This window comes from Rhea pennata, chromosome 6, assembly GCF_028389875.1.
Source record: "Rhea pennata isolate bPtePen1 chromosome 6, bPtePen1.pri, whole genome shotgun sequence".
Taxonomy (NCBI): domain Eukaryota; kingdom Metazoa; phylum Chordata; class Aves; order Rheiformes; family Rheidae; genus Rhea; species Rhea pennata.
The window spans coordinates 39,333,965-39,361,096 of record NC_084668.1 but is presented as its reverse complement, the minus strand read 5'-3'; the positions used below and the strand labels follow the sequence as shown (position 1 = coordinate 39,361,096).

At 46.1% G+C, this 27,132-nt stretch overlaps 3 protein-coding genes across 4 annotated transcripts in view; all 3 read right to left on the bottom strand.

The window, feature by feature from the left end:
• Positions 1-8,354, bottom strand: part of UBE2F (ubiquitin conjugating enzyme E2 F (putative)) — an 80,339-nt gene extending 71,985 nt beyond the window's left edge. For both annotated transcript variants that reach the window (XM_062578368.1, XM_062578369.1), the window contains exons 1-2: positions 8,215-8,354; positions 5,794-5,926 (exon numbers count right to left, since the gene is read on the bottom strand). In XM_062578368.1, the coding sequence (XP_062434352.1) occupies positions 5,794-5,911 (118 nt within the window). In that variant the 5' untranslated portion in view covers positions 5,912-5,926; positions 8,215-8,354. The remainder of the gene's footprint in view (positions 1-5,793; positions 5,927-8,214) is intronic.
• An 8,656-nt stretch (positions 8,355-17,010) lies between these two features.
• On the bottom strand, positions 17,011-18,278 carry LOC134142369 (interferon lambda-3-like). Its single transcript, XM_062579357.1, has 6 exons — positions 18,269-18,278; positions 17,914-18,080; positions 17,676-17,753; positions 17,349-17,500; positions 17,198-17,270; positions 17,011-17,106 (listed from the first exon to the last, which is right to left on the bottom strand). Exons 1-6 carry the CDS (start codon positions 18,276-18,278, stop codon positions 17,011-17,013), a joined length of 576 nt encoding a protein of 191 aa, XP_062435341.1.
• Positions 18,279-21,351: 3,073 nt separating this feature from the next.
• Positions 21,352-26,263, bottom strand: LOC134141998 (putative methyltransferase DDB_G0268948). Its single transcript, XM_062578681.1, has 7 exons — positions 25,889-26,263; positions 24,342-24,470; positions 23,903-24,063; positions 23,363-23,576; positions 22,661-22,761; positions 22,195-22,332; positions 21,352-21,790 (listed from the first exon to the last, which is right to left on the bottom strand). The coding sequence occupies exons 2-7, from the start codon at positions 24,450-24,452 to the stop codon at positions 21,700-21,702; spliced, it is 816 nt and encodes a 271-aa protein (XP_062434665.1). The 5' UTR covers positions 24,453-24,470; positions 25,889-26,263; the 3' UTR covers positions 21,352-21,699.
• Between the last annotated feature and the right edge of the window lie 869 nt (positions 26,264-27,132).

Genomic DNA, 27,132 nt, shown 5'->3' with positions numbered 1-27,132 from the left:
ATATATTTATTTGCAGAGTGCTGCTCTTGACCTAATACACACTCGCCTGAGCCAACAAACTCTGATGGACCTGAGCTGGCTCCCATCCATGGCACGGATAACTTGCAGTTCGGACAACGTAGCTATAGATAACCCCAAAAAAAAAAAAAAACACCATACTGCACAGTGCTCCCTGCCTGCACCATTCACGTAACAGCAAAGTGCTTTAATAATTTCAAATGCCATTCGAAATTACAGAAAGAGTAGGAATGCAGGGGTTAAATTTAAAAGTACCACAGACTTTGGGAAAGTTGAACGCATATTTCTGATGCTTCAGAAACAGTGTGGGATCCCTACAAAGCGGGGGGGGGGGGAAAGCTACGCTAGACACAGCCAAAGCTATGTACAAGTGACTTCACAAACGGTTTATTCTCCCTACCCATGACAATTCTTAGGCAGAAATAGGAACAAACCCTCTTGACATGTGTAAGAGGGTATGGTTTGACAGACCCACATGAACATTACACTCACTAATGCACAAACTACAACCAAAAGTTGTTCTGCTCCTTCCCTTGCCCCCCCCAACTCAACAAGTCAGAATACAGAAATGCTTTATTTACTATCTTGTCACAAACAGCCAAGCCATATGCTTCCCAATGCAGTTTGCTTTTAAGCACACAAAACGAAAGCATTACTTCTTCAAATGAAATTAATGCTTTCTCATCCATAGCAAAGTTCTTTTTCTCTGGTTTTGTCCAAAAGGTCCCCTCCCCAGCTCAGCCCCCGTTTAATGTACGTCTTAAGACTGTCTGAGATGAAGACACAGACCTTGAATCTCTGACAAAAAATTAATTTTCTAACTTTTAATTCTAGTAATACAATACAGTTACCTCCTAATTCTTACTCACCTATCTTCAGAGGAGCTAAGTATGAAAAGCTATGAACCATACAACTATAGATTGGTATGAGAAGTCAAACAAGTTACCTAATACTGCCAGTTATTTAATATACTAAGAGATCTAAATCTTCCTTCCACTTCAAATGCTTACTTTAAGCAAGATACACATCACTTTACTTCCTACTTCAGGTATACCGCGAATCAGAGGCGTAAGAGCTGAAGCAACACATTGAGCCAGGCTTCCCTTTCTCAGTGAAGCCCTAGAAGCAGTCTTGGTGATACTTTCAAATCTCCTTGCAGCTTGCTGGCTTTGGTATGTTGATCACAGTTATGCTGTAAGTGTTTTATTGTAAACCACTAATTTTCCCTTCAATAAATATTAATCACTCATTTACCGTGAAACTTTCTACTGCCACCTTCTAAAATAAGGGATTTTATTTATTTCAACTTAAAAGCATCATTATACAATGTAATAATGAAAAGGAAAGAAACACTTTTAATACACAGAATTCAACACAGCATTTTTAAAAAAATCTCATGTAATCTCAGTGTTAACAAATTGAGGAAGAACTTTTTTAATCATCAAAAGAAAGGTGCCATCTTTTTCCTCTCCTTTTAATTTTCTCACCTACTATTGTGACAAGGAATATTACTGTACCTAGAGGTTTGAAAAAAGCCAATATATTGATTCCCTTCATTTTTAGTTACACTGCCCATTTATCCGTGTTTATAATCAGTTTCACACTTCCTTTTCCCTCAGGTTTCTACAAAAGCACACCTGAAACATTTCCAGGTTTTAAAAATCTGGCTGTAAAGCCCACACACCACAAAGACAACTGAGGAATAAACCATGCTATAAATTGTTTTCTTAGTAAATCAAGTAACTTCAAGATGTCATTTATAAACAAACAAAACTGCACTGGTAATAAAACTGACTGACATTCAGATGCATCAAGAAAAAAGCAGCTGAAGTGGAAGCCTCTGATTAATAAGCGTGTACATTGCCAGCAATCACACTCTGGTATTTATTTTATTTTTAATTCAATGTCTGTTATATAATATTAAACTTACACAGTACTTTGGCTTGCTGTCCTCAGCTCCTTTCAAATTTTCAAAAAGGATGTGCCTTTCAAGTCCAGCACTACAAGGCTCTGAGCATCTTGCAGGAGCAGGCATGTGGCCACTACTCCCAACTTAGTGAAGTTTCCCCCTAGAGATGAATTTAAAGTTGTTTTAACATCAAAAATTGTCCTTGTGTTCACACTATCAGTTTCAAGGAACAGCAGTAGCAAAGCTGAAAGTTGCTAAAGTGTAATGCTTGCTCTATTTTAACTTATATGCCACAAACAAAGCCCACAAACTTAAGGCCCTACTCTCCAACTGAGCCTATATTGAAAATCCAGCTAAAACAGAGATGCAAGAATGAATCTCACTGAACTTCTAACAAAGTTGTTCTTTATTTGAGCCCTTCTTCCCTGCTAGAGAGGCAGCAGAGCCTCTTCAAGCACATGATTTCTGCCTGTCTCTCCTCCCCACATCAGTATTTGGTTTTTTTTACCTTCTCCAGCTGTGCATATTTCCTATTTAATTTGTCTTCAAGCATGCTAGTCACCACTTGGTCTCTTTCCTGTCCATTCCTGCTTGATTACAAAGCCTCTCTTCAAGAATTGGCAGCCTAGATTAATTCTTGCCCTCCCTCATCCCTCAGAGGCTTCTACCTTTACTGATTTTAGAGCTTCTTCTATGATGTCCCAGCGTTTCAGATCAGAGCCATAATTGTGTGCTCCTCTCCCCAGACAGGCATGCATGACTTGCTGAAGCAATCAGCAGGGGGACAAGGCTGCTACCAAATACTGTTTAGCAGTCATGACTAACTCCTCTGAGGAAAAACTGCTGGAAGAGAACATACAGCTCTCAAAATTATTTCCCTCTATAAAACTTCAGGGATAGAAATCTTCTTTCTATACCACACATATGAAATAACCAACAAAAATGTGCCCTAGACCATAGTTGATACTAGCATTTATAACAATACTGGACAGCTTAGAAAAAAAATGACAAAGGGCCCCAGTATTGTAAGATTAACTTTTTCACAGAACTGGAAAAACAGAAGTTTATTCTGCTCGCATCCATCACTGAATCCAAGGACAGAAGCCGAACACACTGTTGATAGCTTATGTACTTACAATTTGGGCAAAAATACTTCAAATTGGGACTTGAAATTTTCTCTCCACTCATATCATGCTAGTAGTTAAAATCATACCTAGATTATCACACACCCCCCAAAATAAGGGCCATATCAGTTAGCAGACATACCAAATTGATTTACATTTAGTGTTCAGAAACTTGGAAGCCGTGTCTGCATTTATCAGTGGCCACAGTGCCAACACATCCTCCAAACAAGTCCTATGCCTTTCTGGATTAGACTCTATGCACACAACAGATACTGCTTAATTCACAGTTGCCACCAGACTGATCTTACCCTTAACAAACCACAGTTGCAGAATGGGTGTGTGTTTGAGGCCTCTAGGCTAAACAAACATTGGTAACAGTTTCCACTTGAAACTGCTCTTACAGCCTCCCACCAACCTTATTTTGGGTGTGATTCAACAGCCTGAAGTTAAGCATGTAAGAGGCTACCACAGTTCTGTGCAATAAAACAGCAGAAGACATGCACTGCACTGCTCCAGATGTGAAAGGAGCCTCAGCACATGCCTGTCTTCCCTATGTAGCTCTTCATCTCCTGTTAAACTCATTCCTGTAGATCTAAACAGAATGACTTTAAAACTATCAATATCAGAAGCCACCCCATCAATCAGGCTCTCAACACTGCAGATGCTGCTTCAGCTGACCTAGTATTAACAGCTGAAGCAAGTTCTACAAGCTTTTGTCATTAATCAATTGACCATTTTGTAATTGTTCTACACCTTGTAAAAGCATGGCTTAAGAGATGATTTTTCCCCAAGTCTTTTTGGATATTGCTACTTGATTTTACCCTTGCTTTCTGCATAGTTACAGTCAAATGACCCACTTCTACTGTCAGTTCCTCATTTGGTAAAAAAAAAAAAAAAAAAAAAAAAAAAAAAAAAAAACACTCTAAACAGACTGATGGCTGCTCCTACAGTTCTCTTTGGAGAGCCACGTGATACAGTTTTCACACAGTCAGATGTGACATAACATTCACATTTGTTGGATGGATGCCTGCAGTGACCTGCTTTGAACACTTGTCAGCTTGGGACTCAAGGTTGTTCAATACTTAGTCTGCTGTGGTTTGCTAATGCTACTATTAGCAATAACAACGTCAGTATTAATTTTCTATAACTTACCACTGAAGGGGGAGAAAGACTGCAAAAAAGGTTTTACTCATACAAGAGAAACATGATTGCTCTTAACAAGGACACAGTTATATTTCTTCTGGTACTTCACTTCTATGCCAGACATTGTAGTTCAAGTGTATTTATATCACACTGCTATTTTTTCCCTTGAATCTACACTTGTAGGCTAATAAAAATCTCAGATTACATATTTTAGCACTTTTGCTTTGCAGTTTAGCCTGGTTAAAGAGTTTGTTCTTTCTGTTTGATATCTTCACACACACACACACACACTCTCCCCAAATTACAGTTAAATGAGAATCTCCAAGCTGAAAGGATAAAGCAAGCTCTCAGAGTTATCACATCACGGTTTAAAGTATATTAAGCTCCAAAACCTTAGAATAACACAGTCAGAGAGAAGAGTGTGAATATTCTTATGATCTACTGGAGATGCTTCCCAATGCACTGGGAAAGAGAATTTGAAGGAAATCCTTGCTCCAGTATACAGTAACATAGCAGAATCTACACTCATTAGAAAAAGCTATTTGTAGTTCTATAGTTGGGCAATACCATCCAAGTAGATATACAAGCATCAGTCTCGAGATAATCCAAGCTAAGATCATGAAATATGAACACTGCAACTGAATGGCATGAACCCTAACTGTGCAAGCTTAAGTGTGAACAGTAGTATATTCACTGTTGACCATTTTTAGTGGAAACATCAACATAAATAATGATACCTTGCTACTAGATAAAGCTGCACAGCTTGGGCATTAAAACATTCAACAGTTACTGTAGGGAGCAAACCAGAGTTTAAACCCACAGTATTTGCAAAGTATCAGTATCTGAATTTTAAAATATAAAGTTATACTGGAGAAAAACTGAAAAGTATGAGAGCTCTCCCCAATTTTACTGTAAACTAGCATATTTATGCAGTCTTGCCAACAACCTCATTTATGCAGAAATGCTGCAAAGTAAAAAGCTTTTCCCACCAGTGCAGAGCCAACTAATTAGTCTACACTAGCCTTTCACAGTCTATAACATCATATGATGCTACAAAAACTAGGTTTTCTTAATCCTCTATTTCTTACAGAAATTCTAGTGACACCAAGTCTAAAGAAAATACCTCTACGCTTTTTAAAAAAACTTCAAGTTTATTGCCTTTGATTTATACCACCAAAAACTATCAGAACACTGATGTTACTCCCAGGACTTACTTCCCCATCACAGGCAAGTTACGTTTTTGCTCAAAGACTTACTTTCCTGTCAAGCCAAATCTGGTACTCTTTCTTCTACATATTCAGTAACATTTATGTGCCAACACTTTATCAGCGTTTTAATTTATGATTCAGTACAGTTCTCAATGACAGATTATTTTTACAATAGAATAAGGAGAAGGCTTTTTAAGTTTTGTATTATTTTAACAAAAATAAGTGTCCTACAGCCAAGGAGCTGTTGGGATCTGAGGTATACCAATACACAGCCCATAGTAGAGTCACAAATTTTTAAAATACTTGTGGAAATCATTTTATATTCAGTTTCTTATCATGCACTGCCATGAGTACTGTAAATTTTGGAAATTTTACATGCAAGTTTTTTCACCTTTAACAAGCAATTTATCTCGAACAGATACTCTCCGAGTTGAATCGGAAGCTGGATTGGATGTACGGGGTCCTCTGACGCCATCATCCCGCTTCAGCTTGCTTGCTAGAGTTAGCATTACTGCTTCTTCAACCTAGTACACAAATATCAGGAGAAAAACAGTTAAAGCTCAAGGTACTAGGGAAAAAAATATGTACGTAAATAATCTAGTTAAGCCTATATTCAAAAACTATCAGTATAGTTTCAGCAACCAACCAAAGAATAGATATCTACAATAACATGACTGTGATTAAAGATGAGAGCTGACTAGAACAAAAGAATGAGAGCTTGATATGTGAATTATGATTGCTAGGCCAAGAGGAAATTCAACCGTACCAGAGAAAGTTCAGACCTTCATTAAACTATGTTTAACCACCTAATTTCTCTGCACCATCTCCCAGAGCATAATCATGGCTTGCCATCACTCCCTCTAGAGAATTACTACAAAAATACCCTACCAGACTGCTGGCCAGGCAACCTGTTAGGACCATTCTCAGCCCTGCTTCATGTGACAAGTCATTCAGCTACTTTTTGGCTGACCAAAGAAGAGAGAAAGGGGAGGAACTACAAAAACAACTCTGTAACACTATGAAGTGAGCTTTGAGTCAGCTACCAGAACACAACAAAGTAAACAAATTCAAACTTCAGAGCAGTGCAATTATCTCTGCAACCATGCAACAGTAACACACAGTGCAATAGCACAGAGTGACGAGGAACAAAGTCAGTCAACACAAACATTTAGTAACCGAGATGGATTTTTTTTTTTCCTACATTAGTCCTCCACTATGGAAGGTAACCGAGAGGCTGTATAAACCACAACAGAAGGTGGACGGAATGCCAAAGTCAAAAAACCAAAACCATTAGATATTCTGGCTTCTTAAAACATTTTGACACTACTCCTAGTTGAAGGCAACTCACCCTTTTCAGTAGTTTGGCCAAAACTAAAGAAATGCTGACAAGGTCCATAAAACCCTTAAGGCACCATTATCACTAACACAGTAAGAGACAGATTTATTCTGTCATACTGATTTACTAGCTTAAGCCAAAATCTTTGTAAAAAAACCATTCAGTATACAATGTTAACATGCATTAGTTTGAACAGAAGAGCAGACAGGTATGACATAAGCAATGTTACTGAGGACACGAAAGCAATGCTCAAGTAACATCAGCTTTCAGAGTGTGAAAAGGAGAATCAGCTGAGATATTCACAAGACAGACAACAAAGTCAAGGAAACCACCAAGATGAAGATGATCACAGCATAACACATAGATCCCATAAGAGATTTATCTGTGTCAGCTTTAGCTCTGTATGTTGCTGTTTCTTTCTTGCAAAGAAGCCCCAAGTAAAGTTTACCAGGTCCCTTGTAACAGGAGTTACTTTGATTTGCTCACTTCATTTATTCATGCCCCAGCAAAAAAAAATCAAAATAAAATAAAATAAAAAACACCCCAAACCCACACAGCTCAGAAAAAAGCAGCTGGCCTGCCAAAGTAGACACTACATCTGTAGGAACAGCTCTATTGCTTTTCCAAGCTTGGAGAAAAACCTGACAGATTTACATCAACAACAAACCCACACCAAAATTCTGCTGAAGGGGCAAGAAGGAGAAACGAAAGGAATGACGTGACACTCAGCAGTTAAGAAGAGCACAACAGAGAACTAAGTAGTAGGATTTTAAGGAAAAAGAAACATTTCACAATAGTGCTTTACAGTATGATCCTCGGGTAAGACATGCAAGAAGGTCAGGCTCACTGAAGCTGACCAGCGTACATGTTAGGAACAAGACCCATTGAAAAAAAAAAGGGGGGGGGAGGCAAACATGAACCCCGCTTGCCCAACTGAAAATCGGGAGGACTTTTTCCCCACTGCCTCAGAGAAAGAATAAGCAGACAAAAACCAAACCCCTTCTCTTTCTGAAGAGAGGTAGAAGACAGGAGCTTTTTGCAAAAGGGGTGGGGAGTGGGGGAAAGGAAACCAACAGAGGATAATAGAGGCTCCTAAAGGAAATTAAATTGGGGAAAGAAACTAGAAGCCGCAGATAAACTCTGCCTAAAAGGCTTTAAAGGGCGGATGAAGTCAAGTACTTCCATCGATGAGGTACTTGTCCCGGAAAACTAAGGCACCGCAGAGCTGAGCAACCGCGGTGCGTGTGTGTGTGTGTGGGGGGGGGGGGGGGGGGGGCCGGACAAGAGCTGACTGGGCCCAGGTCTCCTGAGGGGAGCACAGCCGGGGCGCGGCCCCAACGCCGCCGGACAAGAGGGGCCGCGCTGCACCCGGCAGGGAGCCGTTACAGCGGCCGTTAGCGGGATCCCGGGGGAAGGAGTGGGGGGAAACAGGGCCCCGGCCAGGCCTGCAGGACCGGGCCCGCGGCCCGCACTCACCTGAGCGCGAAGTCAGGGCCCAGCGGGAGCGGCCAACACCATCCCGGGGCTGGCCCGGGGCGGGGGGCGGCGGCGGCGCGGCTCCTCCCTGCAGCCCGCCCGCCTCCCCTCGGCGGCGGCGGCGGCGCCGGAAATGCGCAGCGCCTTCAACAACAGCTTTATGGGCGCCGGCGGCGCGGACAACGCCGCGCCCCGGAGCTCTCGCGAGACTCCGGGGAAAGGCGCGGACGGGGTGAGGCGGGAAAGCGCCTCAGGTGCCCGCCGCCATCTTGAGGTGTTGGTGCTGCCCCGGCTGGCGGCGGGGATGCGCCTGAGGAGAGGGAGGAAGAACACGGCCGTGCCTCGTCCTCCAGTTTTGGAAGGAGAACCGAGACACCGGCCTTCCTGGAGCCTCTGTGCCGGTGCCGCTTAATTTAATTTTTGCTCAGTCAAGCTATACATTTCAGCTCTAAGTCAGTGGAAGCAACAATCTTATCAAATAACGTGAATGTAAGAAACTGGTCACAAGGGTGTAATTAATATCAGAGAATAAGTAGATGCCATGACTTCAGACTCGTTTGACCATTCTTTAGAAACACAGAATCAGAATAAATCAGCCCTGTGAAACTCAAATATGTGCACAACTTCACATCCCTTAGCTTCCAAAAATAAAAACAACAAAAATTATGCAATTGCAGAGAAGCTACCAGGTTGGAAGAGACTAATAAAGGTAGAGATGCAAGGAAAGTTTGGCAGACATCTCTTAAGATTCCTGCTATTTCCTGAACAGTGGTTGGATCAGCACTGCCTCGCTTTAACTCTTATAAAAAAATAGGGAATTCAGCTTAGCCAAATCTAGTTGAAGCAGCACAAAGCCACAAGATGGAGGCCTTGGACTGTTTTAAGCCTTCCCACAAGGTTAATGCAGAAGATACTAGTCGGATGAGTTGGCAGTTCTGTTAATACCTGATAGTGCTGACCTGCGCTGGGATTAATAAAATATTTTTACAAGTCAGTTCATTAAGGGGCTGTCAGCAAACTGCTTCTTCTTCTAAAGACTAATTAAAGCCAATATAGACCAGCACAGGCTGGCTGTTGACAGGTCTCCTTGCACCCTCTGTCAGTTCCTCTTATTAGTAGTGAGTGAAATTCAGAGCCTGATGCTCAGTGACCTTCTTAACTATTTCAGGTTACTATAGCATGAAGAGCAGTCTTTGAAAAATCAGATTAATCTAAACCCACAACTTGGTCACTTTTTTTCTTTGAGCAGTATTGGTGTAAGTCTAGACAGAGAGATGGCAGTGCTCTTTACTGGAAGCAAGAGTCATACTTTTACTGTGACCAACCTCTACCCACACAGACTCTAGTCTCATAAAAACAAAATGAACATGTTGTACTTACACAAAATGTATCATATGGCACGCATGTGTGCACACACACGCTTAGCACTGCCTACGTGTTCTCCTACTTCTGCCAGACCCTGCCTTTTCCTCTCCTGTGAAGGTTACACCGTCTCTGCACGCAGACTGACCCTTGACATCATCTTTATCATTACCTAGGGCAAATTCATTAGCCTTTCCCATCACTGTTCTAAAGCAAATCCCAGGACAATAAAACTCATCTTCCCATCTGCCTTCTGGACACGTCTTCAGGCAGAGTGTTCCTGTGTACCAGCAGCAAGTGGCTGTTCTAGTTGTCTCACATTGGCCATGTGAGCTAGTCCTGCACATGCTTCTGCTGTTCCTGGTGCGAGGAGAAGAGGTCCCACAAGGTCAGAACGATCACCTTCATGCCATTCCTCAGTGGTGTAGTACTGTTAATAATGAAGTAGCATCAGGTACATCTATAAATACCTCAGAAGAAGTATTCCAACTGCTGTCTCTTCTAAACCTGAAATGAAAGTCAGAAGAGACAGAAGATGGAGACAGAAGAGATGGAAATCACAATTACACACTCCAGTTAAATGGGTCTTTCTCAGAAGTACAAAATAAAGGTCCGTTTTGCAAGACCAGTGAATTTGCCAGGATCAGAGCCGGAGCTCTGATTCAGGGTGCCTCCACCTCCATCCACTGAACCCCTTCTGAGAAAGGGGGTATGAAAGCACAAGATGGGTATTTTGGAAGGAGGTTTGCATGGGCTGAGAATAGCTCCTTCATCTCTTTTCCATTGCTCTGTTACAAAGCAAAGGCAAACCCATTCTACTTGCATTTACAAAGTGCTCCAGCCTGAGTGCAAATCTTCTGTGTGCTCAATTTTTCTCTTCTGTCTTCATCGAAATAACATCTCCAAAAGAACATTCTTCTACTTGTTGCCTCCTGTTTTGGCCCTAGCTTTTCTGATCTCAGAAGAGATGCTAGTTAGGCATTTGTAATCAGAAGTGCTTAGCAAACTAGAAATGCTAGATCACAGGTTTCATCTACAGAAAAGCAAGAAAGTGAACCTTAAAAAGAGAAGGCCACACATGCATCTGGGCCTTTATACAGAGAGAAGATAAGGATCTATCTTGTCTGTAAGACTCTTTAGAAATGGCATCTGATTTTAAGTGTGAAGTTAAAAGCAAGGTGGTAGCACACATTTTGCCTCATTTAAACATGAACGAGACCAGTGAGCACGCAAGAAGGACGTCTCTGGTGTGGTAGGATATGTGCTCACTAACATCCTTTGCTTTTCCTCAGCTTGTTTCTTTCCTGAGATTTAACCCATGTCTTTTTTTACCCCGTTTCTCTCTTAAACAAGAGGATTTCAGTTTTAGACTGGAATCATTAGAGATTGACCTGTCACACCAGACCTGAAACTGGCTTTGGAGTTTGAGAACTGAGATGATGTTCTATGACAGTAACTATGGCAATCAGCGCACACAGTATTACAGCTGCCAGTTCAGAGCCCTAAGGCCAAGGAAAAATAAATGTCACCGATGCGAGGCATGTGGGGTCACCGCTGTGTGTAACTCTTTGCTTCCTGCACACTTCAGCTTGTGTCTGCTGCCAACCTTTTGGAAAGAGGGCAGATCCCAATAATTGTATTATGGTCATCACACCAATGCCAGAGCATTTTTCCATAAACAGCTTTATTGAAGTCATATTAATTGCCAGTCTTGCAATAATGACTGTCTTCGCATTAGCCAATAAGAGCACATATAGTGGAAAGTTTGCATGTAGAGCATCTTAGGAGAAACATGGAGAGAGATGAATAAAACAGTCCCATGGGCTGTATCTCATGGTAATTACCAAGCAGCTGAGATTTGATGTATATTTTAGAGCAAACAAACAACCGTGCAACTTCTGATAAAAATCAATGGACATGTTTAACTGCTCATACCTATCAGAGATTTCATTGACCTGGTATTTGGCTGCCGCTTTCCCTGGGCACTGCTAAAACAATGCTCAGATTCAGGTAACAAAGCCAGGTTTGGCCTGCAGATCTAGAAAAAAAACAAAAAGCTAAAAAAACACACTGTTTTTTGCTTGTTTATTTACTTGTTCTTTGAAGGTTTGGGTTTCTGCTTGGACCAGTGCTAATCTTGACTTTTTTTTTTGTCAGAATAATCTTCTCTTTCCATCTCCTGAAACATAGGCTACCTGCAAAATGTTTGTGTCCATGGGCTGATGATGGTTGTGGCCCCCAGTGACAACCTAGACTTCTGGAACTGGAGGGAACCGAGAGGGAGCCAACATATGACCATGATGGGGGGGGGAGGCAATTACTGCTTCAGCTTTTTCGATTGCATGATGGTTAACCCAAGACTTTTTTCTTTTTTTTTTTCCTCCTTTAAAAAGAGGCTCTGGCTGTTTCTAGCTGGGCATGCTTTCCTGTAACAGTACTGGAGCCCAGGCATCTGCACCTCTGCAAAGCTGACTGTAAGATTTTTATTCATTCCCTAAACTGTTGCACATAAACGTCCCAACCATCCACATTCTTGAGCCAACATGGTGCAACACATCACCTGCAGCTACGATTCAGTTAGAAGGAGTGATTGGCACTGCAGTCTATTGAGATGACAGTAACCAAGGCAAAGGAGGCAGCATTTTGCAGGCATGGAAAGCGCTCTGAGCATAGAAACATGCTCAGCAGCACTGGAGTGTAAACACTGTGCTTGGGATTAACCCCAACTCCTTGTACCTGTGAAGCTAGGTTACAACAGACAGCATGCTGGGAAGCCCACAGTTCCCCAGCTTTAGTGGGGAGAAACTAATTAAAGAAGAAGAAGAAGAAGAAGAAGAAGAAGAAGAAGAAGAAGAAGAAGAAGAAGATGATGCAGTGGACGGCACATAGACCGAGCTCCTTCACTCTCGTATGTTGCAAGAGGAGGGATTATGCGTGAAAAACCACGCATGCCAGCCATCCCTGCCGTGGGCTGAGTAACCCTTCTGAGGAGAATGTAGAAGTCGAACAGATTTCTGTAAAAAAAAATGTTACTTGTCAGACAAATCTGAAAATCGGGCACTTCAACAACCACCAAAAAAAACAGGGCAGAGGTGTCTCCCCTAGAGCCAAAACACTGGAAATGCTGCTGTCAGAGCAGAAATGAGGGATGTGGGTTGCTGGGGAAATTTCCAATCAGAGGCAGAGGGAATGGCTCGATCCTGGTCAGGCAGGTGACAATCAAAACAAAGTTTCTGGAGTGCAAAGGAGAAAAAGAAGCAAATCATTATGAATTCTGCCAACAGTTTAGAGTCCCAGGCGTCTTCGGCAGCTATCTTTCTGCCTGGTCCCCCAATCCAACCTGATGGTTTTGCATGAAAATGAGCCCCATCAGCCAACACCTGTATGTGCCACTGAAGTTGTCCACAGATAAAAGTGAAGGTTATTTTTCAAAGCAGATGAAAGGCAGTTGGAGATCACTGAACACTCCCTCCCCCGATAGCAACTCAGGAGCATCATAAAATGATTTCTGATGATTTCCCTTATGATCTCTGATGGGCAGAATTATGAGCAGCACCAAATGGGAAGAGAAATGACATACAGAGCACAATTTTGTTTCTAACATTTTATAAAATAGGGAGTTTACTAGCTGTGACTTAAAAATAAGAAAAAAGGCATTTGGGATAAAGGACCATGGAAGGAATTTGCTGTCAGTTTTGGGACCAATCAAAACTGAAATAAAAGTCATGTCCAAATAAAGCAGAAAGAGGCATGACCAGATGCAGCAGTTTGCAGCTGATTTTAAAGAAATTCAGACCATAAGAGGGGAAAAATATCCATGCTGTAAGCTGGTAAGGGCAGCTGCAGCATCTCTTTTAGAAGTACGGAAGTGAGGTGGTTCTGCACAGCTTCAGGCCTTTCTCTGATAGACATTTTATAGCTCAAAGACAAGTTTTCTGGGCTTGCTGCAGAAAAATAAAGTTTCCTTAGCAAACTTCCAAATTATAGAAGTGGGATTTTTTTTTAACCAGGTCTTTCCTCCTCCCCTCCATCCTTGAGTCTGTCTTTACTGCAGCATGATGTCTTTCAAGTGCAAGGAGGCAACAGCGGTGCAGAGTAGCTGTTCCACTAAAGGATGAATATGTATTTCCCCCCCCCCCTTTTTTTTTTCTTTTTTTCCCCTGCAAGAGGAGTAGGATAATACTGAATAAATCTTTTCTTAATAGGAAGGCCTTGCTGCTGCCGCCACCTGCTTTTTCCCTCTGGTGGGAGTGTCACAAAGCTCGGAGGACAGTGAATGCCCCATGACCCAGCAGTGGGTGAGCGGTGAGTTATTCTCAGCCTGTGAACCAAAAAGCTTGAACCAGGGCCAGAGCATGGGCTGCCAGTTTCCGAGAGGGGACCCCCCCCCCAATGCTGGCTGCTCATGTGCTGTCTGGCCCGGAGCAACCTCCAGCACAAATTTAATGTATTTAAAAGCTGATAAAAGTGATGTACTGAGTGACTTGCTATTGAGATTGATGGTGAAATGCTGGTACCAGTCCCCAGTAGGTTTCTTACTGTCTGAGCTTTATTTAGTCCTCATGCATAGGGAGGAATGGTGAGAGGAAACTGCTAAATCAATACATTCTCATAACAATAGCAATTTATTTTCATATTCCTCACAGTGTCAAGCATCCTTGAAAAATGCCCCCCCCCCTTAAAAGGCAAGAGCGCAGTTATTCCTGATGTGGTATAAACTTGGATTCTGATGGGGGGGTTGGAGCAGATGTTTATGATGCAGAACTGGATAACATGATCCATCAATGAAATTCAACTTCCAGCTTTGTTGATTTGTCTGCAGAAGTTTTGCCAGCCACATGTTGCCCATGTTCCTGGTACCCTGGGCAGCTGCAGAGCTTTAGCCACAGGAGACGGGTGCAAGAAGAAAGCTGAGCTTTCTCAGACTCTGACACAAATGCCCATGAGAAGTAAAGTGTCACAAACTCCACCACCTTTTCTCTAATTTGGTAGACCTTTACCTTGCTCGTTCATCAAAAGCAAAGCTATGTGTATACATGAAATAATAGTAATGAAAAAACCCTGCCAAAATAAGACTGTTCCATACACAGTTCTTGAAGAGACTCAAGATCTCACCACTATGTCTTAGGCATAAATGCAGGACAAGGATGTTTAGGTGATGGTGAGCGACACAAAAACCTCAATAGGAAAGAATGGCAATCAGTTAATTTTAGTGTCTTACTTTAACCAGTTACTGCAGTTTCTGGCAGGTGCTAAGTGGGGTTTTCAGGGAGCACACTCAGACACGTGCCTAGTCCTGCAATGCTTTCTCCAATTTGCATCCTGTGGGATTCAAGGATTTTAAATCCTGCAGAATTCCTGTGCAAAAGAAAAATTTCTCCCTCTTCAAAAGCAAGTTCTACTGATAGAAATCTGCATTTGTGTCGGTGACTGCTAAACAGACCCCTTAGGAAGTGCAAGGGTGCTGCTGCCCTGAGCCAGGGTTGGCCAAGGAGCAAAGCTCCCCCATTGGCTCTAGGGCAGAGGCAGCCAGAGGGTCTCGTGAAGCGGCCTTCAGCCATCCTACTGCCACGGCTTTTCCCTCCTTGCAAAGCCCAAGCCCTCAGTGCCCTGATGTGGGAGGACCAAAGCTCAATGCAAACAAGATTTGGCACCACGTGCCCACAAGCTACTGAAGAGGAGCCAAGATCATTCCTGAAACGAGATGTTGTGCACCCTTCAGCAGAGAGGAGGCACCTTGCTGCCAAGAGCTGTCTTCTCACTGAGCATTGCTATCTCATTTCCCAGTACATAATTCTGCCTCTTCCCCAGCATCGCTGTTTTCTTCATGATATCACAAACTCCATTTTAGCTGTTTTTAGTCTGGCTTGGTACAACCTTCCCCTGAGTCATTTCCTTGCCCTAATGCTCCTTTTCCAATTCCTTGTTTTACCTTGCTGCTTTCCTGACTTATCCATGTCATTTCCCAGTGCAGCTTTGCCCATGAAGCTTCCTGACTGCCAAACAAACATGCATCTGGCTAGCCACAATTTTAGGCTTCTTTTGCACTGGGGTCAAGAGATCAGAGTCAGTATGAGAACTAGGGACCGGTGGTGTGACCAGTGCTTGGTTCAGCGGACATCTCCCAAACCCTGGTGTTGCAAGGACAGATTAGCTTAGCCACGTCATCATGCATAGGATGGGCAATGAGTACCTGCAGGGTGGCTCTCAAGGGAAAGACCCACGGTCATCTTCATTTTGCCACTCTTCATCACCCTAAACACACTTTGGCTTCTGCTTCTGGGCCAGGACAACAGCTTGTCCCATCCTCAGGGAAGATGGAGGCTGCCCAAAACTCCTAGGAAGGTTCATGCAGACATGTCCATCCCTTTCCATGGATGTCCCCACTTTGGGGTGAGCCGCAGCAGTGTAGGCAAGAGATGCCAGCAATTTCCCAGCTTGGCCAAGCCCTGAGGGGGCAGGGGTAGATGTAGAGCTTGATTTCATTTTTTCCCCTTTCTGGGAAACCACTCTAATTCAACCAGCAAAACCAGGGCAGTCTGTCTTTATTTCTTTATCTGAACTAAAGCTAATTCAGAAGTGGTCAAGAACTAACATGTAATAGCAGACCTGCTGTCCAGGCCCACTCTTAGGGGCTTCCACGTGAATCGGGCAATAACATGGGTAAGCTGGATGCGTCTTCATGTGCCATCCCATCTTGTCCACCCGTGGCACTTTCCCCTAGCCTTGCTCCACACCCTTTTAGACCTCATTTTTCACAGCTAAAATATTTCAGGGATCTTCTCAAAGCTCCTAGGACGGCCAAAGCCAGAGGCCTTCCCATGCTGGGCTTTGGACACAGGTGCAATCATTGGTTTAAGCTGTGGCCTCCTTCAGCTTCATGCAGCTCAGGTGGCCCCGGGGCTTTGATCAGCCCTTGCTTAGAGGCAACCAGGGGTTTTGCCAGTTTTCCAATGCTCAAAATTTGCATTGCTTTCCTCCCCTGTTCCCTCAAATAGCTCTCTTTTCTGGAATGATGGTATTATAACAAAACACAGTAAAAATATGGTTTCAGTTTGTCAAAGTGTTTTCTGCTTTTATTTTCTATCTCATTATAAATAGCATATAAAACATAATTTATCTATATGTGCAAGACTGTATCATGCAGTTTATCACAATATTATTATCACAATAAATAACAGGTACAAAAATATATTTCCTTAAAAATCAGTCCATGTTTTGAAAACCAGCAAAACAATGACATCTAAGACATACGCTGGTTCCTGTTTTTGAAAACCTCCTCCAGGAACTGCGCATCTTCAAGTCTTCCTCAGGCATCCATAAATAATCAATAAATTAGATAAAAAAAAAAAAAAAAGAAAACAGAGTTCCCTGAGCTCATATAAATTAAAAAATAAATAAATAAATAGAAGCTTAAATAGCAGGCGGTGGGGGCTAGGCGCAGTGCTCGCCAAGGGCTACACACTTAAGGTCATTGAGCACTTGGAAGAGGTGCAGGATGGCAGAGGCTTCCAGGCAGCCGGCGGTCTCCTGCGGTGGCAAGAAAAGGCTGGTTACGGCGGGCCCCGCTCTCCCCGAAAAAAAGCCAGGTGAGCCGGGCGAGCCGGGCGAGCCCACTTACCATTTGCTTGGCCATCTCCAGCTTGTGCAGCCAGTGCCGCAGCTTCCCCGAGGGCTGGTGCGTGGGAGCCTCGCTGGCGCTCTGCGAAGCGGATGCTCCGGTGAGACCGGCCGCCGCGGCAAGCGGCGTCAGCTCCGGGGCTTTCGAGGAGATGCTCATGCAACCCCGCAGGTCCTCCTGGGCCTGGGTGAGGAGGGCCAGCGGCTGCAGGTGCGCCTCGGCGAGGCCAGGTGCCTCCAGGCGCCCCAGGACGGCCGTGACGAGGTCCAGCTCGGCTTCCACCAATATCATGCGGTCAGGCACCTGCGGGCAGCAGACGTTTGGTTTCTCAGCGTGGAGGGCTGGTTCAGTTCCCCACATAATACAGAGTTAATCCACTCTTTCCAAGGTTTCTCGGGCTCTGCAGGGGCACTGGCTGCCAGGAGGCATGAGTTAGGAGAGCCGTAGCCCTTCTTAATAGCGTTTTTTTTTCCCTTACCGACAGCTTTGCCGTGCTCCATTTCCTGTGGAAAACTCTGGTGTTGCATTTTCGGTCTGAAGAGAGCATGGTCTTCTCCTGGCAGCACGAGAAAGGACGGGAGGGACACCATTAAAAAACGCCGCCTTCCCCAAGGTGAGTGTTTGGGGGGGGATGTCACGCAACACCGTTCATGCTCGCGAGGCCCGGACCCGGGACGGAGTTGGCTCCGACGCCTCCAGCGCCGGCTGCTACTCACAAACTGCTCCTTCAGGTTTTGGACAGCTTTCAGCTCGGAGGGCAGGAGGAAGCGGTATTTGGAGAGGCCGCAGCTCTTCCGCAGAGTGTCGTGGGGGAAGGCGCCCACCAGGCTCGCCAGCAGGAGCAGCAGCAGCTGCGCTTGGCATCCGGCACGTTGCATTTTGCCTAGGAGAATTGATGGCGAAGGGATGTGGGCATCAGCCCCCCAGGGCCACAGGAAAGCGGGGCCATAAATCCACACCCGGCTGCAAAACCACCCGGCCGCACCAATTTAAGTGCCGAAATTGGCAGCTATGGTGCAAAAAGAGCAAACAAAATATAGTGCGTGGAGACGCAGCGGTCTCTGTGCTCACCTGGGTGCATGACGGCTTGCTCGTGGCGCTGTTCTGGTGCTCTGCCCCATCTCGCCCGCTTTTATACAGCCCCAGCGAGGAGTAGAACGAAACAGGATTGCGCTTTCAGGTCAGAAGGAAAATCCGCAGGCACCGGTGTCTGGAAACGGGAAAGCGAAAGCGGCGGCGGAGGGAATCCCGGGCAGGAGGCGTGGTGTGCGCGCAGGTGTGCGCTGCGCCGCCCCCGGGCAGGTGCCGCCGGCCCCACTTCCCTTCCTGTCGCTCACCTGCCGTGGGAACCGCTGCAGAAATGCACTGGGGGTGGTGGGGGGATTGGACCTGTGGCCCGTACCAGGCCGAAAGGGATTTCTGTAGGTATGCGAATAGCTGTGACGGATGGAAAACAAGGCAGGCATACAGCAGAATTCGCCCTTTGTGCTGCGTAACATTGAGATGTGAAACCATAACTGCGTGCATCTTTAGCTTCACACGTTATTCAGTGCTTTAAAATTAAAAAAAAAAACATAAATAAAACACTGTATCTATCTACAGGGCATCTATACAGTAAGAGCACAAAGACTGAGGCAGCCACACTAGTCAGAAAGTTAGTTTACAGCCTAAAATGCCTTGTGTCACAGATGCAGGCAAATGCCTTTCCAAAAAAAAGACACATTTTTTTAAAGTGCAAAACCACTGGGGAATAACCTGCCCACTTCTAGGCTAGGTCTCAAGCATCTCTGCATGCAAGGAAAGCCACATGCTGCAGTTTTAACCACCCCCCCCGACCCGGGGCATCATTTTGGGCTGGAAAAGGTAAAATGAGATCTCCTGTCAGCGAGCAGCAAATTTGCACCTGGCTCATCACGAGCCTGCTCCAGGGCTGCCGAGCTGGCTGATGGTGATGGTTTCTCCAGGGCTGGACGTGATCTGGCCGCCTGTCACGGGCGTCACTAAGCCACTCCGCTGCGTTTGCTTTGCTGTCCGAGTGCGAAGAGCATCACCTCCTCCTGGCATGCCCGGCCGAGCTCTTGGCATTGCCACGAGGGCGTCTGGCACTGCAGGTCTCCTTCTGCACCTGCGGAGCGAGGAATGCCAGCTGCCCGCTATGGGAAGGAAAGTGAAAGCGGGCAGGGCTGGTGACAGGTCCATGCGGAGCCCAGGTGAGGCAATCCCTGGTGAGTCATCAGGCATCCCAAGGCGTGCGTGGCACACTGGGCTACTGCACAGGCGCAAAGGCTTTGGCTGCAAGAAGAGCCTCCGGAGCAAGGATGGGATCACTTCATCCCTGGAGCAGGTCACCTCAAGCCAAAAACTTGGGGCTACAGACAGCAGCCACGGCAGAGCAGCAAACTTGGGATCAAGGGCAAAAACACTGTGATCACGCAGAATACATGAAGGGCTAAATTAGGACGTGAGTTAACGTGCTTAGAAGACAGCAACACTGCAAGATGCTGCCACTGCAGGGCTATGACATTTTCCTGCTGCTCGGCATTTACAACCTGCAGGGAATCGCAATTTTGGCTCAGTTTGCCCCATCCCAATTTCAGCGAGGGAGGCAACAGCCAGGGCTGACCCGGGCCTGCTTTGAGGATGCAATTCCTGGTGTTATACCACATGCGCTTTCCAGCTTCACCAGCCGGGAGACATGCCAGATGCCTTGCTGGCACCAGGGAGGGAGAGCTGCTACCAGCGGGATGAGGAATCGCATTTGCTCGTGGAGGGTGAGGGCTCGCTTTGGCACCATCCTTACCAATCTTCTTCGTCTCACCATGGGAAAGCCACTTGCTGGAGGAACAGCTCCTTTCTCATGCTTCAGGGAGCCACAGTCAGGACTCCTATAACCCTGGGGACCACATGGTTGCTCCTGTAGCTAGATTCTATGTGAAGATGGGGGAGTCCCTTAGCCTGGGCCAACAGCTCTTGTTAGGCCAGGCTGCTTCACCCAGAGTAATTCTGGGCAGGGAGAGACCTCTAGTGCTCCCTTGGGAGATGACAAACCACCAGCAGTGTCCTCACCCACGAGGGCATCTGCAAAGCCTCCAGCCCTCACAATCCCACCTCTAGTTGCTCTTCCTGTGGACTTGAGCTGCCCAGATCTCCCACACGTTGCCCTCACTGGGCAAAGTGGGCCGGGAGAGGCTGCACAGCCTCTGAGGACATGGCTGATGCCCCAAATCCTCTTTATGTGGGGGAACAAACTCAAATACCTCCCAGGAACATGAGTCAGAAGCACCAATTTTGGTTTCTACAATAATGCAATGAGTTAATCTGCTCCAGGAGAGTGACTGCACAGCTCACGGACTTCTTGTCTGGGGCAGAAATTACAGGAAAGGGAAATGTACCTGCAGAGGCTGGGCCTCAATGGCAAGTCTCCAGAAAGCAAACAGGAGATGACTTGCACTGGTTTGTTCCTGGCTTTGAAGCGCTCTGCCACCTCCATTTGCCCCTTGCTGAAACACGGCCATTATCTTGCGCTTGCAAAGCCAGCGGGAGATAATGTGGTGCATAGGCCAGTGCAGAGTCCTGGTTCACCAAGTGTGTAAACACATGTGTCAGCTCAGGTCTCACCACTGGGCAGCTAACTCAGCTCCCAGGCATCCCTTCCCTTGGGATTGCTCCTTTCTCCAGAAGCATGCTGGGTAGCCCTGTTGCTGTCCTGTACAGTGCCAGCGTGGCACCAATACGCTCTTAGAAGAAAGGCTCACAGCCCAACCCAGAGACCTATGGCTACAGCTGATGCTCATGTGGGCATCCACTTTACGCAGCTTGCTGCATAAGCTCCTCCCTTTTGCATCAAGACCCCTATAGCCATAATATTCACCCCAAACTACAGGACCAAGGGCCCTGAAGCAGAGGTCATCATTACAGCATTTGTGCCTGGGGTGAGACCTTCTGTAAAGCTGCAGCATGCCAGGGTAAGAGGGAAGCTGAATTCTTCTGAGTATTGGCCAAGGCAGGACTGGAAGGGGCTTTTCTCACTTTCTAATGCACTCTAAACACCAATGCTTGCCTACTTTGTGAAGCAAAAGGGCACGGAGGTCTCATGGTTATTCTAAGCCCAGAAGGTGCTCCCCAGCCTCTGTTGAAAAGGAACCACGCACAGCTTTATTTTTCCAACAATTTCTTTTTTTATTGTGCAAGAAAAATCAGTGAGTTTCTCAGCTGTGGCTGTGATGCTCAGCCCCAGCACAGTCCAGCTGCTGCAGTCAGAAACCACTTGCTTCCAGCAGCAGTGCTGGGTAGGATGAGGCTGTCTCTTTGAGCAGGCACCACAACAAGGCTGTTACAGACTAAGAGCAGGCATTAAATCCATGTCTGCATTCCACAGATGAGAATTTTAATCAAAACAAAAAAAAATTACCATCAATCTTCCCCAAGGAATAGGAGTGGCTACCATGAGGGTATTAGGAGACCCACATTTTTTCCTCTCCTTCAACCAAAGAGTTTTCCTTTCATGGTCCCTTGCACCCTAAGATGCAGACGTGCCTTAAGCAGAACTCCAGTGGGGTTTCCCGAGAGGAAACTCCCATCACATCCAGGAACCTGAAACAAGAAGCAGAGGATGGATCTCAGTGTCCAGCCAGATCTCGGTCCCACAAGATGTGGGGTGACATCCGCAGCCAGAGATAGACCTGCTCCACCCAAAGCTCTTCCAAAGCACCAAGGGTTTGATCCCAGATGCAGGAGGCAGCATTGCATCTAATGGCCTATGCACAAGGGTGGTTCTGCTCCGTAAACAAATTAATATGTCCCAGGGATGGCTGCCCTTCCCTTGCTCACTTTGTAGAAGGCCAAAGTAGCTATGGGCCAAAGTAGCACTCTATCAGTTATGGATGCAATTGAGTATTCTCTTTTTTTCTTCTGCTAATCAAGAGTGAGACCTCTCTTCATTCAGTGTGCAAGAGAGGCTCTTCTATATGCTGCTTATTTTCCAAAGCAGTTTTTACCTCTTTTCAGTTTCTTGGAGGAGTGTTTTTGCAGCATCAGGGTCATTCCTCAGGTAGGCTTGATACGGAGAGACAGACTCCAAGTAACCAACCACACCAGCAACCGTCATGGGAATTTTATCTACAATATCAGTGATTCTAGAGAGGAAGCAGAGGAAGAAAGGAACATTGGCAAATTAGATCTAAAAGGCAACGGAACGAGGACAACCGCAAACTGAAGTGCTGGTGAATAAAACACATGACATAATCAGCAAAGGTCCAAGAGATGGAAACATCTGATTATGGTATTAAGTGGGTCAGGAGCCATAACTGAAGAACTGCTGGAGAAGCAGTGTCTCAGGTACCATCAAACAGATGATCTGGTCACCCCAACACATTCCTGTGCCCCTTTGCTAACTTGTTCTCCTCCTTGCCTCTTCCCTCCTCCTCTCCATTCATGGTGCTGCACCTAGAACTTCCTTCTCACCTCTTCTTGTCTTGAAATGGCAAGGCCTCAAATATCTCTTTGTAGTCTTCCAAGACGTGCTTTACTCTATTATGTGAGTACTTAAAAATCCGATCCCTGGTCTGGAAAGAGAGATCATAAACAAAACCACTTAAAGCTCTCAGCCTCTATTTTTTTTTTTTTTTTTAACTCAGGCTTTCTTGGCCCTAATGCATATCTGAAGTATACACACAAAAGCCATTTTTTTAAAAAAAATCCCTGAATTTGAAGTTCACCATAGTTTTGTGCAGCTTCAGGATATTAAGATACTATTTTATAGGCTCCTGTCCTCCTCCCTATGCTGTTACTCATAACAAAGTCTCTTTCTAATGAGTTGCTAAAACATTCTTGATCAAGAAACATCACAAAAAGCAGCTCTTAAATCAGCTTCTATTTTACATTATTTTCACAGTGATCAGGGTTACAGGCAAAGTCTCCTTGAAGATACACTCCATCAGTTTGTTCACTATCTTCCAGTGAAACCAGAGCCAACGAGCAGGCGGTGGTGGCAGCCCCATCCTTGGTCACAAGCAGGATCAAGGTGAGGAGCAGATGGATGCAAACAGCTGCTGTTCTTGAGCCTCCTCTCACACCCCCAAGCCCATTACTTCTCCTGTCTACAGCTACGCAGTTGCTGCGTATTCCTCCCTGCCCAGATCTGAGGTTTAGGTTTCACTGCCTCACCTCAATGAAGATCTGTGTCAGCTTTTCAGAGCAGTTTCCATAGCGCAGACTCATGTCCACAGTGTAGGTGCTGATAGCCACACAACCGTGTGGCTTAACAACACGGTTTACTTCTTTCATGAACTTCTCAATATCGAACCAGTGGACGGCTGTAAATGAAGTAAGGAGGTCCACCGAGCCATCCTCAAATGGCAGCTCTTCCGCAGGGCACACGCTGGGGAGAGTGAAGGGGGGAAGCAGCATTTAATACTGGAATTAGTAAGCATAACATGAAGCCAGTGGGCATTCTCTGGAGTTTGACACAACTCTCCACCAGGAATGCGAGACCATGATTGCTGTCAGTCTTGGATAACGCCTGTTCCGCCATCACCTTCCCTGGATAGGGGTGGGACGCTCTCTCCGTGAAATTTGTATGACGGGGGCTCTGCTCTGAAGGGATTTCCCTTGCTGTTCTAATAGCAAAGCACCAGCCAGCCCCAGCCCCACTCTCACAACACCGCCTTTGCGCAAGGACCCAGGTTTTCCACGCATGACACTTACAGGTAAGACAAGTTTGGAAGGGAGGACGCATCTCTGGCCTCCTGGATCTGAGCTTCGCTGATGTCCGCTCCCACCACCTTCTTGAAATGCTCTGCCAGGAAGCGAGTGCCTTGTCCCGATCCACAGCCCACGTCCACCACCAGTTCGATGGGGTTTGTCCCCTGATGGGAGGAGCAGAGGCATCTCAGCAGCCAGCCAGCAAATCCCTACGTGGGATCAACTTCTACCCCTTTCCTTCCCTTCTGTGTGCATGGGAACACTCTAGTTACAGTATATCCCATGGAAAGGTTCTTGGCTGTCCATATTTTCCACCACAAATCATTATCATGGCGTTCTCCTTAATTTTTCCCCTCGCGGTACAACCGAAGCTAACATCCCCAGCTGGGGTGGAAAACAAACAAACAAACAAACTCCCCCAGAATCTGGCAGCTCCGCTTACCTTTTCCTTCAGGTAGGAGAGGATGGTTTGCTGTAGATCTTCACCAGGAGCAAACCTGTATTTCTGATAGACCGCAGCATGTCCTTTCCCTTCAAACAGCTGTGTGGCCATGCTCGAGGGAGCTGGCACCTGCGAGGAGGAAGTCCGCTTGGTTCGTCACACTGACTAAACGCCCAAGCCCTTCCTGCTGGACAGGCCCACTGTTAAAGAGTGACTTTGGAACAGAGTTATGGGAAGACTTTGCACACGCTGCCTAGTGCACAGAAGTGAACTTTGCTTCCCCAGCATCTTGCCCGCAGGAACGAGCTGCGGGCAAAAGCAGAGCTGAAAAAGTTCAAGAGAGCTTGGAGAAGTTTAAAAAAAAAAAAAAAAAAAAAAAAAAAAAAAAAAAAAACTTCTAGGATTTTAAATGCTTCCTTTCCTTGCTCTTCATTTTTTTCCCCTCGGAGAGGGAAAGTCTCAGAGATGGAAAAAAAAATAAATCACTATCACAGCTGGAATGCCTGCAACTCTATGGGCAGCAGAGTGGAGAGGAAAAGCAAAACCAAACAAATCCCTAAAGCAACAGCAAGGAAAAAAAACAAAAAGTGAAGAAAAAGCTCCACCATGTTTTAAGTACTAGCAGCAATTTCTGATCACACCAATTCCACCCCTGCAGCTTCAGAAACCTCTGATGCTTCTTCATCCCTTGCTGCCCCATGTGATCTCCTGCTTGTCAATCCCGCCTTAAAAAAAAGGGGGGGAGGGGGCAGCCCCAGCATGGCTTCGCTCTCCCCCACGTTTCCGGATGCCAAAAGCTTCCGCAGGACCAGGTTCCTGGAGTAAGGCAGTAGGAAGATCGCTCCACTGAGCCCTGGGGCTTACGTGGGGTCCAGCACGGAGCGACCGCCTGCTCCCAAACTCCCCACACGCGTCAAAGTTGCTTTCGCCCGCAGAGTGCACAGTGCCACTCTGCTTACTTATGAATTTAATCCCCAAAACACATGGTCCATCTGGGCAGGGGCCCATCAAGCTCACAGCCAGCAGCTCCTGGTTCATCTCTTTTTAGTAAGATAATACCATACTATACCAGAACATCTCTATATCCTATTTATCTCGGCAATCAAGCAGACATTTCCTGTGACAGCAGCAGCTCCATGATCTGAAAAAAATCTGCCGGAAATATTCTCCACCATGTTTTTACAGGCACCCACAGCACCCTCTCATTCACGCGCAGGCAGCAAACAGGTTGGATAATAGGATATCACCAACAGAAAGGGTCTCGAGATGCACAAAAATACATAATATTGGGCAACAAAGGGCCACATCCTGCGCTGCAGGAGCAGATGCTGAAATAGGAAGCAGGTTAGCCAGCTCAGGATCAAAATAGTTTCAGCAGGGAGTATCAGCCCATGCTCATACTGGAGGAGCCTACTGGGGAGGTCTTCTCCAAACAGCCAAGCTACCCCACCACCTCCAGATCCCCCTCGCCAGCAGCTCCTCTTGGCCGCCGCTGCGCCCAGGGGCCCATCCCAGGCACCCGCCGCCTCCGCACCAGCGATACTCACGGCGCCCGCAGCTCCCGGCACCACCCTGCTTGCAGCTTCGGGGCCTCCTGCTATCTCAGATGCCTTGGTCAGCGTTCAGGGAGCACCGCGGGGCCCAGAAGGGCCAAAGAGAAAAGCAAGTGCCACCCTCCTGCTCCGCATTGCCCGCCCATAGCATAGCCACAGAGCGCGAGTCTTCCCGAGGCAGGCCTGCCGTACGGCCCAGGGCGGCTACACGCTCCGCCGCGGCGACCCAGCCCTGGCTCGGCCCCTGCTTGCACCCCGCTACCAGGTGCCACGTTGCTCCTTCCAGAAATTAAAAAAAAAAAAAAAAATCAAGTCCTCTCGGTGCAGAGAAGGGTTAAGAAATAGGAGTCGGCACGCCCTTGAAAAACACCAAGTTCCCCGGATTTAAGCAGCAAATTGCTCCCTCTAGAGCAACTGCAGGGCCGTGTTCATCCGGGAGGCTGGCGGCTGCGCTCTGTGCTACCAAGCCAGCAATCACAGCATCGCTGCGCAGCCAGACCTCAGGCAGATGTTGGCTCTCTGCTGTAGGCTTACACTAGTACCAGGTCTGCAAAAACACGACATTATTAATCAGAGATCGCTTTCAAAGCTCCCACAAACCAGGGGTGTGCTTAGCAGCACCACACATCTCCAGAAGCAGAGCAGATTGGATGAAGATGCTGCAAGCTAGCTTGAGAACAGGAATCAAACACTATGGGAACCAAAAATCTGTACTTACAGAGGTCCAGCTGTGCAGCAACCCCCTCCTGTTATTCAGCCCAGGGAGGGAAAGCAGCACCAGAGCCTTCACAACCAAGCAGGACGCACAGAGCAAACAGCACCAATATTTCAGTAACTAGGCAAAGATCCTCCCCCAGTACAAGCCAGGGCTTTGCCACTTTATGCTGGCAATCACTGGAGTAATACTTATTTGCAGCTGAAGCCAGCAGAGCCATGATTCACCTGAATGCTGTCACTTCGCTTTGCATTTTGCACAACACTTGTGAAGCTGTGCTAATTAACAAGGCTTTTAAGCTCCTGCTAATTTTAAGGGATATGGTAAATCTGCGGAACTTATACTGGGGCTGAAGATGAAGGCCACCTCGAAGTGGTTGGCTGAATCGAAGCCTTTGCTCAGGTTGGTGACGGAGTGTTTTTAGTACTTTCATTTGGACCACCTGCTGCAGAGCAGCTCAGCATCAAGCATCCTGCAATATCCCCCAATCACAGGTTTATCCAGGGAAAAACGACTCTCTGTT

What these genes read in the sequence shown, in the direction of transcription:
- LOC134141998 (XM_062578681.1), bottom strand. Translation starts at nt 24,452, where the DNA reads ATGGCCACACAGCTGTTTGAAGGGAAAGGACATGCTGCGGTCTATCAG. An exon ending in CTTCCAAACTTGTCTTACCT is followed by an intron (nt 23,577 to 23,902) that starts GTAAGTGTCATG and finishes CACTCTCCCCAG; the next exon opens with CGTGTGCCCTGCGGAAGAGC. An exon ending in TGACACAGATCTTCATTGAG is followed by an intron (nt 22,762 to 23,362) that starts GTGAGGCAGTGA and finishes CTCTCTTTCCAG; the next exon opens with ACCAGGGATCGGATTTTTAA.
- LOC134142369 (XM_062579357.1), bottom strand. An exon ending in AAAACCTGAAGGAGCAGTTT is followed by an intron (nt 17,754 to 17,913) that starts GTGAGTAGCAGC and finishes TCGTGCTGCCAG; the next exon opens with GAGAAGACCATGCTCTCTTC. An exon ending in TGGAGATGGCCAAGCAAATG is followed by an intron (nt 17,107 to 17,197) that starts GTAAGTGGGCTC and finishes TTGCCACCGCAG; the next exon opens with GAGACCGCCGGCTGCCTGGA.